We start from the raw sequence: 16,230 nt of genomic DNA, 5'->3' as shown, positions 1-16,230 counted from the left end.
CACGTGACTTTGTTTCCATCACCCACAAGAAGTACGTTCTGTGTAACCCGTGCTTTGCATGAAACAAAGCCCGTGTGCGGATGCGTTCCCTAAAGCAGGAAAGAAATTGCAAGTAATAACAGACTTAGACTGGATCGTGTGTGCATTTAATGAAACAGCACAATTTTGTAGAAACGGCCTGGAAAGAGAGAATCCATCCAACAAGAATTCAGTTTTCTTATCTGAAGGAAAGATGTTCTTATACATAACAGTGTCTTTTATTTGCAGAAACAATGGCATTGGAAAACATAGCTAAAGAAGTAACTCTAGAACAAACATTACAATAAAGAAACAACATAAAACTATTAACATCAATATCTAAAAGGATTAAAAGGAATGCAACAGTTCCTGGAAAGTCTGTCAAAGGGAGGGTCCTTGCTAATAGTGAAATGAGGAGCCTTGGAAAGTCTGTCAGGGTTAAACACTTGATGGTCCATATGATGCATGGAGTGGGCCTCGTGTGGCATGTTCTGGCAGGGCTGTCCACCTGCAGCACGGCAGGCTGGATGGTCGGCAGCGAGGGGGGCTCCTGCAGCTGCTTGTGCCGGTTCCGCTGTTAGGATTTGGTGGGCAAGGAGCCACAATGCAGAGCAGGCTCTGCTTGCTTCATCACCTTTTTTGGCAGTGCGACCATATCTTGAGTGTCTTCTGTGTCAAACGGGTCGTCTATTGCAAGGAATGATCTCTTTCTTCCCTGCACATCCAGATGTTTTGTTTTACATTTGTGTTTGCCTGATGGTTTCTGGCCCTCAGCCTCTTTTTGCAGCACAGATTCAGGCTGGAACTTCTGTTTATTCTGGCTGTCTGTCTTGCAGCTTTCTTGAGTTTTGTGCTGCTGGGCAGCCAAACTTGGGGCTTGAGTACAGCTCGGCTGAGCCTGCTTTTTCCCATTCTCATTTGGGTTGCTAGATGAAAGGCCTTTTGTGTGCAGAGATGCTGGTAATACTGGTAAGTCTCTGCACCTCTTCTTGGCCGCTGGTATGAATTCATCCTGCCGCTTGCCTGTGAAGTTCACTGTTTGGTTGCCACTGTTCTGCAGCCTCTCACTGCAGTGCTTACGTTTCTTGTCCAGAGGTGGGCATGGATGTTGTTGGATATGCCCTGGTGCTGCTGGTAGCTCAGAGAAGGGCATCACTGCACGCAGCATCGCCCGCTGCTCCTAAAATCATAGAATTGGTCAGGTTGTAAAAGACCTTAAAGATGATCGAGTCCAACCACAACCTAACCATACTACCCTAACTCTAACAACCCTCCTCTCAATCACGTACCTGAGCACCACATCCTAATGGTTTTTAAACACATGTAAGGATGGTGACTCAACCACCTCCCTGCCTGGGGAGCCTATTCCAGTGCTCAACCTCCCTTTCTGTAAGGAAGATTTTCCTGATATAGAACCTAACCTCCCCCCCAGGCACAACTTGAGACCATTTCCCCTCTTCCTGTCAACAATGAGAAGAGACCAGCGCTGCTCTTGCTGCAATCGCCTTTGAGGTATTGGAAGAGAGTAGTAAGGTCTCCCCTCAGCCTCCTCTTCCCCAGCCTAAAAAAGCCCAGTTCATTCAATCACTCCTCATAGGGCATATTCTCCAAGCCCATCACAAGGCTTGTTGCCCTTCTTTGGGCCTGCTCCAGCACTTCAATGTCCGTTCTGTACTGAGTGCCCAAAACAGAACACAGCACTCAAGGTGAAGCCTCACCAATGCCGAGTACAAGGACAGGATTCCTTCCCTAGTCCTGCTCAGCACACCATTCCTGATCCAAGCCAGGATGCATTTGGCCTTTTAAGCCACCTGGGCACACTGCTGGCTCATATTCAGCCAGCTGTCCATCATAACACCGAGGTGCCTTTCCGTCAGGCAGCTTTCCACCCACTCCTCCCCCAGTCTGTATGGCTGCCTGGGTTGGTTGTGACCAAATGCAGGACCCGACACTTGGCCCTTTTGAAACTCATAGAGTTTGCCCTGGCCCATCGATCTGGTCTCTCCACGTCCCTCTGTTGGTGCTTTCTCCCACCCGGCAGATCAACACTCCCTCCCAACTTGAGGTCATGAATGAAGATGTGAAATAGAAGCGGTCCCAGCACTGAGCCCTGGGGACAGCACTCGTGACTGGCTGTCACGTTTGCCAGTCTCCAGTCTGCCGGGACATTCCCAGTTAGCCAGGACAGTCGAAGGATGATGGAGAGTGGCTTGGCAAGCACACCCGCCAACTCCCTAAGCACTCTAGGGTGCAATCCATCCGGCCCTGTGCACTTGGGAGCGTCCAGCTTTCAGAGCGAGTCCAAAACCACGTCATCATGGATGATGCGGGGCCTGTTCTGTTCCCCATCCCTGTCTACCCACCCCTGGCCGAGCTGGCTCTGATCCGCGTGTGGCTCAGTTGTCACACGCTTGAATGGGGCACATCCATGACCAGCAGAGTTCACAGTTCGGCTCACCGGTTCACCCCGGTGTTGGGTTTCTGCACTTTGTCGTTGGCAGAGTCCTTAGTATTTACCTGCTTGGTGTTAACGCAGAGCCGCATGAACCGCACACACAGCTCATTGATTTCATTGTGCAGGGTGCTGGAAGTTGGAGCTGTGCCTCCAGCGTTGTGAGCGGTGTCTTTCATTGGGAAGGCTGGCATGGGGTGGGGTCTGCTCCGTGCACTTTGCTGGGCAGGTGAGTCTGCTGGCCTGAAGCCAAATGCTATCAAATGTAGTGCCAAGCGGCAGCAGCAAAGCTGGCCTTTGGTGCACCCTCTTCACCTGCGGAGCCTTGCGAGTGGCAAGCAGGGAAGAGGTGTGTGTTGGTTTTGGTGGGCTGGTTGCCGTGGCCAGGACCCCGGCGTGACATCACTGTGCTGTTGCCAGGGGCAACCCCGTGCGTCGTCCCACCCGTCTCTAACTGCCCTAACTGCCCCGTCTTGCCTAGCCTGAGTAAGATTTTTGTGTCAGGGTTTACAGTGTCAAAAGAAACTGCCCCAATGGGTTGTCCCTCCTTGCTGAGTCAGTGATGAGCTCTCTCTTTGGTTTGTATTTGTTGATCTTTTGTTTCTGTAATTTATTCATGGTTCAGTGCGATATCTCATAGCCCACCTCTGCCTAACAAGGGGCTTCTGATTTCCTTGGTAAAATCCCTTCACATTCAATGCTAGTAATTCTCTGGTCATCCAAAGTTTAACTGCAATGTGAAGTCCCAGCTTCCAGTCCATCCTTTATTACAAAGGATCTTTCAATCTTTCTTTGCTTCCACTTTGTCGTGTTTTATTTGATAGGAAGATGTTAATTGCCACTATGTTTCAGAACTCACAAGTGGTGGATGGGCCACAAGTCGCCTGTGGAAGAGAAATACTTGTGCTGCTGTGGTCTACTGCGGCTGGTGTCGTGCATGTATGTAGAGAGGGAAGGTTCTAACGCTGCTTTTTTTTTTTTGGTTTTGGTCACACACTGCACTGTTTCTGTAGTGTTTGCATCATTTATACCTGTTCAGATAGTGACAGAAGCATTTGGTTTCTGAGTTGCACTGATAAGAATGACTGCAACAAATGGAAATTGTGACAAGTTTTGCCCACTACCCGTTTTATTCTTTCCTTTTCTAAAACTGTGTTGACATTTTTCTGTGCTTTTGCACATGCAGTGGGTGTATATTGTTTTTGGCAGGGGCTGCTTAAAGGTGAGTGAGTATTGCTGTAGCGAGGCCCTATCTGGAGTACTGCATCCATGTTTGGGAACCCCAGCACAGGAAAGCAGCAGAACTCTTGGGAATGGTCCAGAGGAGGGCCACTAAGATGATCAGAGGTCTGGAGCACCTCTCCTATGAAGAAAGGTTGTGAGAACTCGGCTTGTTTAGCTTGGGGAAAAGAAGGCTCTAGGGAGACCTCATTATGGCCTTCCAGTACTTGTAGGGAGTGTATAAGTAGGAGGGGGAAGAACTGTTCACATGGGTTGATAGTGATAGGACAAGAGGGAACGGTTTTAAACTAAGGCAGGGGCAGATTTAAGTTAGATATTCGGATGCAGTTTTTCACACGGAGGGAGGTGACGTACTGGAACAGGTTTTGCAGAGTAGTTGTGGATGCCCCATCCCTGGAGGCATTGAAGGCCGGTGTGATTGTGGCTCTGGGCAGCCTGGTCTGGTGGTTGGCAACCTTTGTCACGGCAAAGGAGATGATTGTTGAAGACCTTTTAAACCCAGGCCATTCTATGATTCTGTCACATCATGACCACAGCAACTAGTACTCTGAGTAGTGATTGATATTTGTAAAGCACTTTAGTGAGGTACATTGATCCTAATTCAGGACACCATTTCAACATGAACCTGCAAATGTACATAGATAGTATCTTGTGTTTTTACACCATGCTGAAAGATGAATCCTTTTTTCTGTACAATATGAACTTGCTTTCATCAGCCAATTCCATAATACGTAGCTGTTAGTTGCAAGCTGTGTTGAGATATTGCTAGTTATTTCGTTTTTATCTGGACAAGAACATTTTTAATATCACCTGTGATTTTTTCTAGATAACACGCAGTACAATTCTATTGTATGCATATCATAATTTCTGTGTGGGTTTTTTTTTTTAGTAAATTCCTTTTTTTTTTTTTAAGAAAAATGTGTTATTTTCTTTTCTCTTTTTCTCTCCAGTGCATAGTTTGGGACTGGGATTCCAACGGAAAACATGACTTCATTGGAGAATTTAGCTCAACTTTCAAGGAAATGCGAGGGGCTATGGAAGGGCGACAGGTAGGTGGAAACCACTCAAGCACTGTCAGTATATAAGCTTTGAGGATCAGTGTTCCTGATGCATTTCTGTAGTGCTGCAAATGACAATGCCTCTTTTTTTTTTTTCTTGGAAGTGTATTTGTTCTGTTTATCTCCTGTATATTTTACTGTTATTACATGATAATCCAAAAATGCAGAAAGCGACCTATCTTGTAGCTCTCTATCTGAAATAATGAGACTGTTTCTCAAGTCCATATTTCACAGATATTTCTGCAAATATTTATTTCCTTTGAGCCTATCTATTGGATGCTTTGCTGTTATGATAAAGCATAGGCACAAGGCACTGAAAGAATTCCCCAGCTGGCCTATAGTCCTTTATTGGATGAGGGTCATTCTCCAGTTTTCTCCATTTTTCTTTATTTCTCATGTGCTGCATGATTGCTACCAGCTCTAACTCGATCCTATCAGGATGAACCTAATTTATTTCTTAAATGTCTCATAAATTACAGTCCTAAGGGAAAATAAAATGTTAGCTTATTAATAATTTCCCTTCATTATGTCAGCCTGATCTTTTAAAATTGAAGTTGATGGTAATTATTGAATATGATAAATGATTTGGCATATGTAGTTCCAGAAATTGTTTTTTCTTATTATTGCTTAACCCTGAAGTTGTTTTGATAAATTTTCTGTGGGGGAATTTAAAATATTGTCTTTCTAATCTACTCATATTTGCAGTCACTGCTTCATGGTGATCTCAAAACTAAACAAAACTAAGCTGTAATAAACTTTGTCTGGGCTTTACATTAGATAGCAAAGGGTCAGAAAGTGTTTAGTAGGTGTTGCAGTCAGGCTGTTCCTTAGGTCAAGAAATGCTACTTGTTCTAGTTGTCTTTTGTTGATGTTTGGAAGCTTAGCATGTGTTGTTTATGTGTGTAAAATACCACTGATACATGTATCAGTCATATATTTACCTATTATAAATAAGCTAATATAAGGTTAACTATTTCCAGAGAGAATAACATTAACAACAACGTTATGACAGCACCTTAATTTTGTATGCAAGTGGCTGTGGTTGGAAAATAAACAGTGTGAAAGTGGTAAAATGTGCATATTTCCAATGTAAACATTTTCAAAACAGCACTGCAGTCCTTTCCAAATGGGCAGCTTGTTGGCCAAGACAAGTGATTTTCCATCCAGAGCACCAGGAATGTCTGTGAAAGGTGATCTATACATTTTTTATTCTGATGTGGAAGCAATGGACTCTTTCCATCCCCCAGTAACAAAAAGGGTGGTTACTCAGGCAGAAACATGAGAAGTTAGTATAGTGACTGGTCAGTTCTTACTCTAATCTTTATAAGTTCACAGAGTAGTATTAGAGAGTAGTCCAGGAATACTTTAATGTAGCACAGTGCTGTTAAGTGCCTGAATCTTTGCATTGCTAAGAGCCTGCCATTTGTCATTCTGCAAGCTGCCTTTCACCTCTAACATTATGTCTGCTTTTTGTGGCAGATGTGCACAATTTCTCCTCCATAGTCCTAAGCTGTTCCAACATTATTTCTCCCTTGATGCTCTTATTCTGTGTTTACTGCAGTTACTCTATGGGCTTATACCTACAAAACCTGATACTGTTATGGATGGGACACAATTGTCACTAGTGTGAAACTCAGACCTTCTGCCCACATCTCTTTTTTAACCCTTGTTTTGTAGTCTATTATAGAAGAAAACAAGATTTAGTGGATAAGGTAGTAGGCTATAGCCATTTAAAAATGGATATAACATAATGTATAAAAACATATATATTTTATACATATATATTTTATTATATATATATAAATGCCCCAAAGAATATGCATACATGTTCCAAATGGTTCTTGGCACCTGATGAAAGTGAGCTTCATTCAGCACTATTATCACAGTAGTCAAGAACAACCAGTAGACAGTCTGAGCAGGTCCTGATGAAAACAGTATAGTTATTTTGGAGAAGGTATTGTGAATCATTTGTTGTATCAGAAAAGTACTTTGTTTAATAGACCATGTCACTTGTCTTCCTGGCTGGCCAATGGAGAGCAATTACCATACTTCTTTTTTTTTCCCACTTTCTTTCTGTCCTTCCTTCCCTCTTTCTCTCTCCTTTTTTTCCATTCTTCAGAAGTAACTACTGCTGCTAAAGGCAGTATATGCTATTGGTTGTGGGTCCCATAAATGCATGTGTTTGTCTCAGCATCGTCTGTGCAACATGACATAATCAGCCACATCAAAGAAATGTAATTATACATGGGTGAGGAGATGAGTAGGTTAGACAGTCTTTCTTAGAAGAGATTTTAGAAGAGATTTTTTCATAGCCTCTGAAATAGACAGTTCTAAGTCTTCTGTTCAGCATCTCCTACCATTCCAAAATTGATCAGCTACTCCTTCACAAACTTGGCATGAGAAAACACAGTAAGAAGTCCGTTACTCTTTGTGACAGTATTTTTTGTTTATTGTATGCCTAGGTTTATTTCCAAATATATGTACTGTAGTTTTTTGTTTTTTAATGTTTGTATACTGGCAGTTTTATAATATTAATTTGCCAAACATTGTAAAACAAGGCAAGAAAAACTTTATAAAAATTTAAAGGTTGTTAAAGCTGCTCATAATTTAAAGGAAAAATCATCTGTGAATGATAAAACCATAGGGATTTGGGGAAAAAAAGTTGCAGAAAAAGAAACCACCTGGATCCTCATGCAGTACAGGAGTTACATAAGTGAAAAATCTGTTCCTGTATTACAAAAAAAAAAGGATGCATGTATGTATGCACGCACACAGAAAGGGAAGGGAAAAAGAAACCCTGCTGTGCTTACCATCTCTACTGCAATTCCACAGAGATGATTGGAGGGCTGGAGCACCTCTCCTGCGAAGAAACAGAGAGGCAGCTGGGGTTGTTTTAGCTTGGAGAAGACTCTGAGATTTCATTGTGGCTCCTCCAGTACTTCAAGAGAGCTTTCAAAAAGGAGGGAGACTGACTGTTACATGATCTGATAGTTTAAAACCCTTCTCCCTTGTCCTATCACTAAGTGAGGGGAAATTTAGGTTAGATGTTAGGAAGAAATTATTTTCTCAGAAGACGTTGAGACACTGGAACAAGTTGCCCAGGGAAGCTGTGAATGACCCATCCCTGGAGGCATTCAAGGCCAGATTAGATGGGGCCCTTGGCAGCTTGATCCTGTGGGTGGCAGCTGTAACTACAGCTGGGAGTTTGGAACTAGATGATCTTTAAGGTCCATTTCAACTCAAGATATTCTGTGATCAGCAGCTCCTGTGGTCCTGAAGAGGGCAACAGGGGCCTTGGAAGAGGGTGCAGTGATGTGAGACCTCTGCCATGTCCGTATGTTTAATACAGCAGCGATGCCACCTCAGGAATGTGAGTGAAGCTAGGCCTTTGCTGAGGAAGCAAAGACATTCTGGTTTTCACTTAGTTCCCCAGCTGCAAGTTTTCATAGGAAAACTCTGATACTGATTAAAAACAGATCTTCTCCCATGATGATTATCATTCTGAGTCAGAAGGGGAAAAAATAAAAACATCCAGTCCCCTTGTGTAGACCGGTGACAGGAATGAATTAGCATTCCAGGTAGGAGGAGTTGTAGTTTGCTTAGAAGTGACTTGCTTTTCTTGAGGTATCGGAAAAAGATAATGCAGGATATAAAGCCGCCTACTATTGACTTTTTTATTTTTTGCCCTGTCCATTAGAGTGTGCCTCCTTTGTCATTTACAAGCTATGCAATTTGTTGCAAGAGAAGTATATGAAAAAACAAGGGATAACTGAAAGAATTAACAGGGAGATCAGAAAATATGCTAATGTTAACCAAAGCTCTGCTATAGCACTCTAGTTCTTTCCTCATGGCCCACTTGATCTCCTCATGGGGAAGCATGGTGTACAAGAGAAAACAGCTGCTCTGTATCATGATTTCTCTTGCCATGGGGAACATGAAGCCCTCCTGACATCTTCGTTTCTCTGAATAGCTTGTGCTGTCCAAATAAAATGTTTACCTGCATTTCATCACTACTGAATGGGTGGTTGCATCATTGACTCTTCTCTTCTGAGGATTTAGTAAGATAATGAATGAAGATGCTTGGGAAAGCATCATCCTTAACTACAGAGAGCAACGTCACCCATTGAGAGTCTGTGTCCTCATTACAGCAAAGAGAGGATTAGACCCATCCACATCTCAGTATTAGTTTACTGACTTCCACTGAAGAATAGATGGATGGAGTTTGTTTTACATTCAGAAATTCTTCACACAGTGGTTTAAGTGTCATGGTATGAAAGAAACACCGAAGCAGTGTAGTATCGGGTTTCATTACCAACATTTGAAACAGTATTTATATTAAATTAATTGAAGATACTTAGAACCAGATAATTTCTGTTTCAGATTTACTGTGGTGTTTGACAGGGAAAGAGCTTGTATAGCTCTGAGCTGCCAAGCATTTGGAGGAAATGTTAAGTGACTTCCAGGAGATTGAATCCGAATTTCACAATGTTTACCATTAGTGTCAGATTGCAGACTATTGCATTGGTTTCCATTCAGCTGAAAAGTTAATTTAAGAGACAAAAATGAATCAATTAAAAACAGTATCAGATACCAAATCAATACAGGGAATGTAGGAACAGACTGAAAATTGATCGTGTCTTCACAGTGCGAGCAAAAATATTTCAAAATTGTTTTGCATTTTTAATTACCTGCTTAGAGTTGGTTAATGAATTCCGATCCTTTTGGAAGAGCTGAAGATGTGACAAGGTCTTTTCAGGGCATTTCCTTCAAATGATGCATGTCACATCTTCAACTTGAACTGTGGGTATGGCCAAGGTCAGAATCACACCTTGATGGTTAGTACAGGTAAGAGAGCTTCATGTAGAAACCTACTCACGAACTGGAGAGGGATTTCTCCCTCCTCTCTCCTCTTCATCCCTTCCCTTTGTTATAGCACCATATCAAAGGATTGAATAGTTGCAAATTATTTCTTTTTTTCTGTTTCTTCAAAAAAAAACAACATTTCTATGAATTTGCTAGTCAATTCTGTTTCTTTCCTAGCTTCATCTGCCAGTGGCATGTCAGTGACTCATATGGAATGTTTTAATACACTTTAGAACATAATGTTTATATTAGGCTTAAGTAGTCCTTTTTCTGCACAGCATAAGGTTTATACAGGCCGGGTATTCTTTAAACACACACATTGAAAAGTGCTCCTGTTAGAGGATGATAAAATTAAGGAAGCATACCTTGGATATTCAGGGGAAAGCCATGAAGTCTCTCCGATGTAGTTAAAAGTGAAAGGGAGGAAAACAAATCCTGACTGCTATTTATTCTCTTTATTCACTATATTACTTCTTTATAACATAGACACAGCAGAGTTTTCTTGTAGGAATGCTTCCATTAAGTTTGAGGTAACTGTGTGCTAAACCATCTTGCCAGACAGCAGTGTATCAAGACATGGGCAGTGATTTTGCCTTACTGTAAGGTTGCTTTCCTAAATAATGAGGTTGTTGCACTCCTGTGTTGTGTTGCAGTGAGTTCTGTGTAGCTGGAAAGATGTGCTTTCATTTCTTGAGCTTGACTGCTTCTCCTGAGTAGAGAAAAAATGTTTATGGAGGATTTCCCCTGAACATGTGGGCCTGTGTCTGTCTGTCTTCTCAGCTGGAAAATTCATTTCACAAGACAAACAATCAAGCTTTAGGCTAACTAGGAGAGCAAGCAGATGTGCTTCCTGCAGTTGGACCCTTTTTTTTTTTTCTGTCTTTTCCCTTTCTTGGCTCTGCTACATCTCTGCAGAAACAATGATGAAAATACTCATCCTCCTGGGTGCAAAAAAGTCTTATATTGCTCTGGAGCCATACATGTGCATTCCCTGTTTTTGACATTTAAGAGAAGCTCCAATTTTTAAATATTTCAGAGACATCCAAATAATTGCTGTAAGGCCGTGGTTGGAAGCTCAATGTGGCTGTTCATAAAATAAAAATGATTTTACATGCTCACTTTGCTCAGACAATAAAATATGGAGGTCTTCACTATAGGCAAAGTATTATAATGCTTAGATCTGTTTCATTTCCCAAGTATAACAGAGAATTCTAGGTAGTACAGTTCCCTACTCCCCTTGTGAGTATTCTTTGTTTTACCTGGCATTTTGTTAGAGCTCATGTTTTCTCCCAGCATTTGGAAACAACTCCCTGGAAGGCAATGGGTGTGTTCTTAACCTTATTTAATAACATGTTACACTTACAAATCTGGATTTAAAAATACAGATGCATACTTGTACATTTTACGTCTGCAGTAACACATGAATAATAATGTAGTAATTAGACTTCAGGGTCTGCAAGTTTGGTCTTATCAACCTGTTTGAAACCAGAGATGGCTTTTCGCTTCTTCTGAAGTAAAAAGTAAGACTCTCAGAGATGTTATGGTAAGAGCAAGGCAACATGTTTCAGTAACAAAATAAGACTATTTTGCTGTAGAAAAAAAACTGGTCAGAAGATTTCCAAAAACGTTCTTTTGTTTAAATATACTATGAGGGATTATTTTGAAATTTTAAACTGTTAAAGCTTTAATCAGCTACTTCTTTTCATGTTTTAGTCATTTTTCTTAACTTTTTCTTTTACCATGAGATGTAAAGAAGAAACTATTATTCTCTTTCAAAAGTGAGTGATAGAATGTCTGATCAGAATTTCTCTCATCTTGAGTTTAACAACCAGTTATAATATGTAGGCAGTTTTGTAGTTAAAATAATGCATCAGACTGCTCCCTCGAGTACTTTCATTTATATTAAGCTCCTCCTTTTTTTCCTTTCTTAAATAATCTCAAAAGATCCTCAGTCCTCCTCACATAACACCTGAACCTACTGGTGACACTGGTAGGTGACAACACAAAAATGTGGGTATCTTTCTCAGTTCTGTGTCCACATGCACACATTAGAAGATAGGTGTTTGCCTTGGGATCTTTTCTGTTAATTCTCTACATATTGTTTTTATTATTGTCTTCTGCGTGCACCATTATTGACAGGATTTAGTCAACTGTGGAAATCAGACAGTGCCATCTTTGTTAATTATTTAATGTCTACACTAGTTTTACTTCATGCAGTGACTTCTATTCTCACAGGTACAATGGGAATGCATTAACCCCAAGTACAAAGCAAAGAAGAAGAGTTACAAGAACTCAGGCATCGTTATCCTTAACCAGTGCAAGGTATTTGTGTTTTGTTCATTTTCTGTTTCTTTCCTTAACTCTCAGCAGTGTATTTTAATGGTGTTTGAAAATGTAGATAACAAACTGGAACCATGTAGAGAATAGCAATAGCAATAGAAACTGGGCCAGGAAAAAATGTAAAGACAAGGATTTGAATCCTAAAAGTAAGCTAACTGTCCCACATGTTCCTCTTTAATTTCTCTTATCCTGTCCCTACTGGTGTGAGTTAGCAGTACTAAACTCTTACGTCTGTCAGCTTGCCAAATGGCCTTCTATATGTTACCCTTCCAATCCTTCCAACTATCTTTGAATTGCCCTTGCTCCTCCTAAAATAACAGCAAAATTCCCATTGACTTCCTACTGAGAAGAAGCAGAGACTGGTTTTGTTTTTTATATGAATTTACCATTCTGTATTCTTAGAATAATTGGATATTTTCTCTCTTTATATTTCTGTTCTTTCCAACTCCCACTCTTCCCTCACCTTATTTTCAGTTGGTCTCCCCCTTCTTTCAGTTTACTTTGTTCAGGCAGTTCCATGATCTGATGTTTTAGCAGTGCACACTTAATTTCAGTATCTTGATTTCTTGTCTGCAGATCCACAAGATGCATTCTTTCTTAGATTATATAATGGGAGGCTGCCAAATACAGTTTACAGTAAGTGTCTTAATTCTACAACTTGTTTTAAAGAAGGGGAATCCTCTTAGATACTATTCATCACTTTCCCAAAGAAAAGATTCTTACACGCCATTCCTTAGTAAATTATTAATGTCTTCAAAGATATGTGTTATGCTCAGAAAATAAATCTTGGTTAATGTGTTAGGATTTTCTTGCACATACTGATGTACTTACTATATGTTTTACATCAATTACAATTGCATTGCAAAAAATAAAGGTGAGAAGCTAAGTGAGCTTTCAACATAAGTTGAACACAGCAGTATTTAAATGGATTTTTATATGTATCTGACTGATAGTATTGCCTCTATTATATTTTATATTGTTTGTCTAAATAGTCTGTTATGTTTTTGCTGCACTAAGTTTTAAATCAGGTTCCTCATAGTTTATCTGAGAAGTCGGGTGTTCCCTTGTAGTGCATAGTGTATTGGTTTGTACTCAGTTTGCATGTTCTAAAGCATTTGCATGTGCTTTGCTTTGGGTTATCTGAGGAAATAGGACAGGGTCATTGAAATGAAGCAAAACAGCTCATAATGCGTAAGTTAAATAGACTGATCTGCAAGAATGGGCAGTGAGCACATAAAGAAGATGAAAATCCACTATGTTGTGAGTCACAGAAATCCCTAAATTACTACTGATTTCAGTGGTAAGTCTACCAGCTACTGTGTTATTTAAGTCAGTTTTCAACCTACATAGAGTCAGGAGGAGCTGTTATGGATATCTCTGTGCCTATAGCTCTGTTTCTTCATAACGTAGTTCACAAGCTGAATGTTTGATGTTTTACTTCTTTGTCCCTCAGTTGCACTAGTACCCACAATGATAGCATAGACTGCTTGTGAACCTTGTTACTGTCCCCATAAATATATCAGAGCTGTTCTTGTGGGCACTGAAGCAAAAAGGTGCAACCTAGGGAAGATACTCACTGCTCCCTTGCTTTCTGCGTACATTATATGATCTCCTTTTTATCTAGGCCTACTTTGGTTAATTCAGACCTCTGCAACAGGGTCAACCTATTCCTTCCACCTTCTCAGATTTCCATTTCTTTTTATTGGAATGGTACATTGGATCTGGAATTTTTTACAACTGTCATAGCACTTCTGTTCTTGCTGTTGCCTTAATGTTAATGACTCTAAGGAGTTCATGCCATGTACAGGCAGAACAATGCTGCCTGGGATGTAAAAGGACACTTGCTCAAGGAGGGAAATGGGGATGCTAAGCATAGATTTTGTAACGAAAAAAACCCCTGTAGTATGATGTACTTGCTAATTTAAGGCAGTAACGAGGGCTTTGGTAACATCATGCTATGTGTTTCTGGGATACTTTGTAGGAGTGTAGTTTGTAGTTAGAAAGAACGTCTCTGAAAAATGCAAGTAAACTTTCCTTTCGCTTTAAAACCATTTATTAAGAAGCCTTAGTCTGCAGAGATCAGTAGTGCTGATTCCAGGCTGTTACTTTTATGCAGTGGTTATTGCAACACACCATATCTCCTATCAGACGGTGTTCCCTGCTGCAGAAGAGATGTTCATAAGCTGACAGTGCAAATGGGTCTGCAGTCAGAATACATTTTCATCACTTTAGGAAATATAGCAGAAAGGATGTGTAACATGCATAAAGGGAACTGTAATAGAAAGATATATTGGAAAGATTCTCTCTTAGACAGGTCATGGTATTGGACCAGCTGAGTCTTTGCTGACAGATCTAGCAAGAGATCCTGGCTGTGTAGGATGTTTTCAGTGTGTTGAAAATCACACTTTTAACAACAATGTGGAAAAGAAGTGCTAAGAGTTATTGCTATGTTATTTTTGTATTTAGATATGGGAAGATGACTGGCACATTTGAACCAAAATATTTAAAGATACACCAATAAAAATCAAATGTATCCATTTTAAGAAGGAGTGCTGCTTTGCTGGCCACAAGATTAACTCATTTGTGGTATTAGCCTAGTGAAAACACACCATTAACAGTTCTACAGTGACCATTGTTTCTCTGTCATATAGTGAATTTTTTGCATTTCCTGTAATCAGGACAAAAATGTAAGGTTGCAATACTATTTTTTTTAAGAAAAACTCATATTGTTAAGAAAATATTTGAACACTTTGGCTAAGATTTAAAAAAGAGAAATATCTATCTTGAATCTAAGCTAATGCATGCTGTTATCTGTGGATTTACCACTTTATACCCATTATAACTCATTATATATTATATATATTATATATTATTACATATTATATAATATTATATAACCCATTTTATAGGTTTCACAAGTTGCTAGAGTTTCTTGGTAATTTCTGGCAGCTGTGGCACAGATAGTTATGTACAAGCAGGCAGGTTAAAACCTGAGGGGATTTCTCTGAATTTATTCAAGTTAAAAATCAAGCTGTTATTTTGGGAAGAAAGTTCTATGTGGAAAACTACCGGACCCACTGCTTCAGTGCATGAGCAATGAATAGGGAAGGTGAGGTGAAAGAGTACTTTATTTGCAATCCAGATCAAGCTCACATCTCCTCACTGTGGGGCAGGGGAGGATTTCCAAGCTACCCGGAGAGTAAAAATACTCTGAGAAGTATTTTTATTCAGCCAAGAGTTAGAGGTAGAAAACCAGAGAAAGTGGGAAAAAGCCATATGGGGTTGATGCAGTATGATTTTTCTCTTTTAGCTTCTCTCATCAGCAACTCTCTTTTTTTCACTCTTCTCTTTTGAAGGGAGAGTGAAAATTTTATGTTATATTTTCATTTTACAGCCAAGTAAAATAGACCTGCCTGTGCCAAGCAGACTTCAGCTGGGGAAGGTACACATTCGCAGAGGCAAGCTAGGACTTTCAAAGTTCCTTATGCAACCCTCAGTAAAGTCCTCCCACATCAACTGCACAGTAAAACTGCAAATTGAACTCAGTGCAATTGTAGCTATTGAAGATGGGGGTATAGCAGGGTTTTGGAGGAAGAATAAAATTGTAAGGAGGTTTGTAAATTATGTTGTTCTGTCAAGGAGAATACAGTTTTCTTGTTGCTCCTCTTCAGAAATCCTAGAAAGCAGCATCAGAAATTCAGGAAAGGGCTTCCCAATACACACTGATAATGTCACAGAAAAATATGTGTGAGAGTCTATCTTCAGTGAGGAGGATAAAGACTTTTTTAAAAGGAAGAAATTAATTTTTAAAAGATAATTTAACATTTGTTTTTGCACTGAGTGTTTCCCACAACCTCCAGTAAGTCTTTTCAGCACGAAACTCTTTGCAGGACTTAAGCTTTATTTTTGCCCTGTAGTTCACCTTTAAGCTCACCATCATCTGTGAGATTGGGAGGGTTAATTGCTTAACACTTAGAAGACACTATGAAGATAAAAATTAAATAAAATGAAAAAAAAATACATCACACGAGAGTATTTACTATGAGTACTGCTACAGACAAAAGAAGTTTTAAAATCTGTAAGAAACGTCCCTGAAAGGACTTTTAAGTGTGCTTAAGATGTGGTTTCAGTAGGATTTTTAACTCTCGAGGGACATTTTTGCTGTACAGCGTTTATGTCCTGAACGTTACCTGAGCTGGAAGAATTTAATTAAATTTGAGAAACGAGAGGTAGTTTGATTCATTTTTATTAGAATAT

The 16,230-nt window shown here is 40.1% G+C and overlaps 2 protein-coding genes across 5 annotated transcripts in view; one reads left to right on the top strand and one right to left on the bottom strand.

Moving 5' to 3' along the window:
• Positions 1-2,699, bottom strand: part of LOC109368291 — a 6,562-nt gene extending 3,863 nt beyond the window's left edge. The window contains exons 1-2 of one of the 2 annotated variants that reach the window (XM_019616567.1): positions 2,536-2,699; positions 14-1,198 (exon numbers count right to left, since the gene is read on the bottom strand). In XM_019616567.1, the coding sequence (XP_019472112.1) occupies positions 596-1,198; positions 2,536-2,664 (732 nt within the window). In that variant the 5' untranslated portion in view covers positions 2,665-2,699 and the 3' untranslated portion in view covers positions 14-595. Of the gene's footprint in view, positions 1-13; positions 1,199-2,535 lie in introns of those variants that run through there. The other variant, XR_002116189.1, reaches the window with a different exon arrangement.
• CPNE4 (copine 4) overlaps positions 1-16,230 on the top strand; it is a 176,114-nt gene that overhangs the window by 122,946 nt on the left and 36,938 nt on the right. For all 3 annotated transcript variants that reach the window (XM_031553961.1, XM_019616561.2, XM_019616559.2), the window contains exons 7-9: positions 4,663-4,761; positions 11,869-11,955; positions 12,550-12,609. In XM_031553961.1, coding sequence (XP_031409821.1) covers positions 4,663-4,761; positions 11,869-11,955; positions 12,550-12,609 — 246 coding nt within the window. The remainder of the gene's footprint in view (positions 1-4,662; positions 4,762-11,868; positions 11,956-12,549; positions 12,610-16,230) is intronic.

Source organism: Meleagris gallopavo, chromosome 6 (genome assembly GCF_000146605.3).
Source record: "Meleagris gallopavo isolate NT-WF06-2002-E0010 breed Aviagen turkey brand Nicholas breeding stock chromosome 6, Turkey_5.1, whole genome shotgun sequence".
NCBI classification, from domain to species: domain Eukaryota; kingdom Metazoa; phylum Chordata; class Aves; order Galliformes; family Phasianidae; genus Meleagris; species Meleagris gallopavo.
Note: the sequence above shows the minus strand (reverse complement) of the source record. Positions and strands in the feature narration are given on the sequence as shown.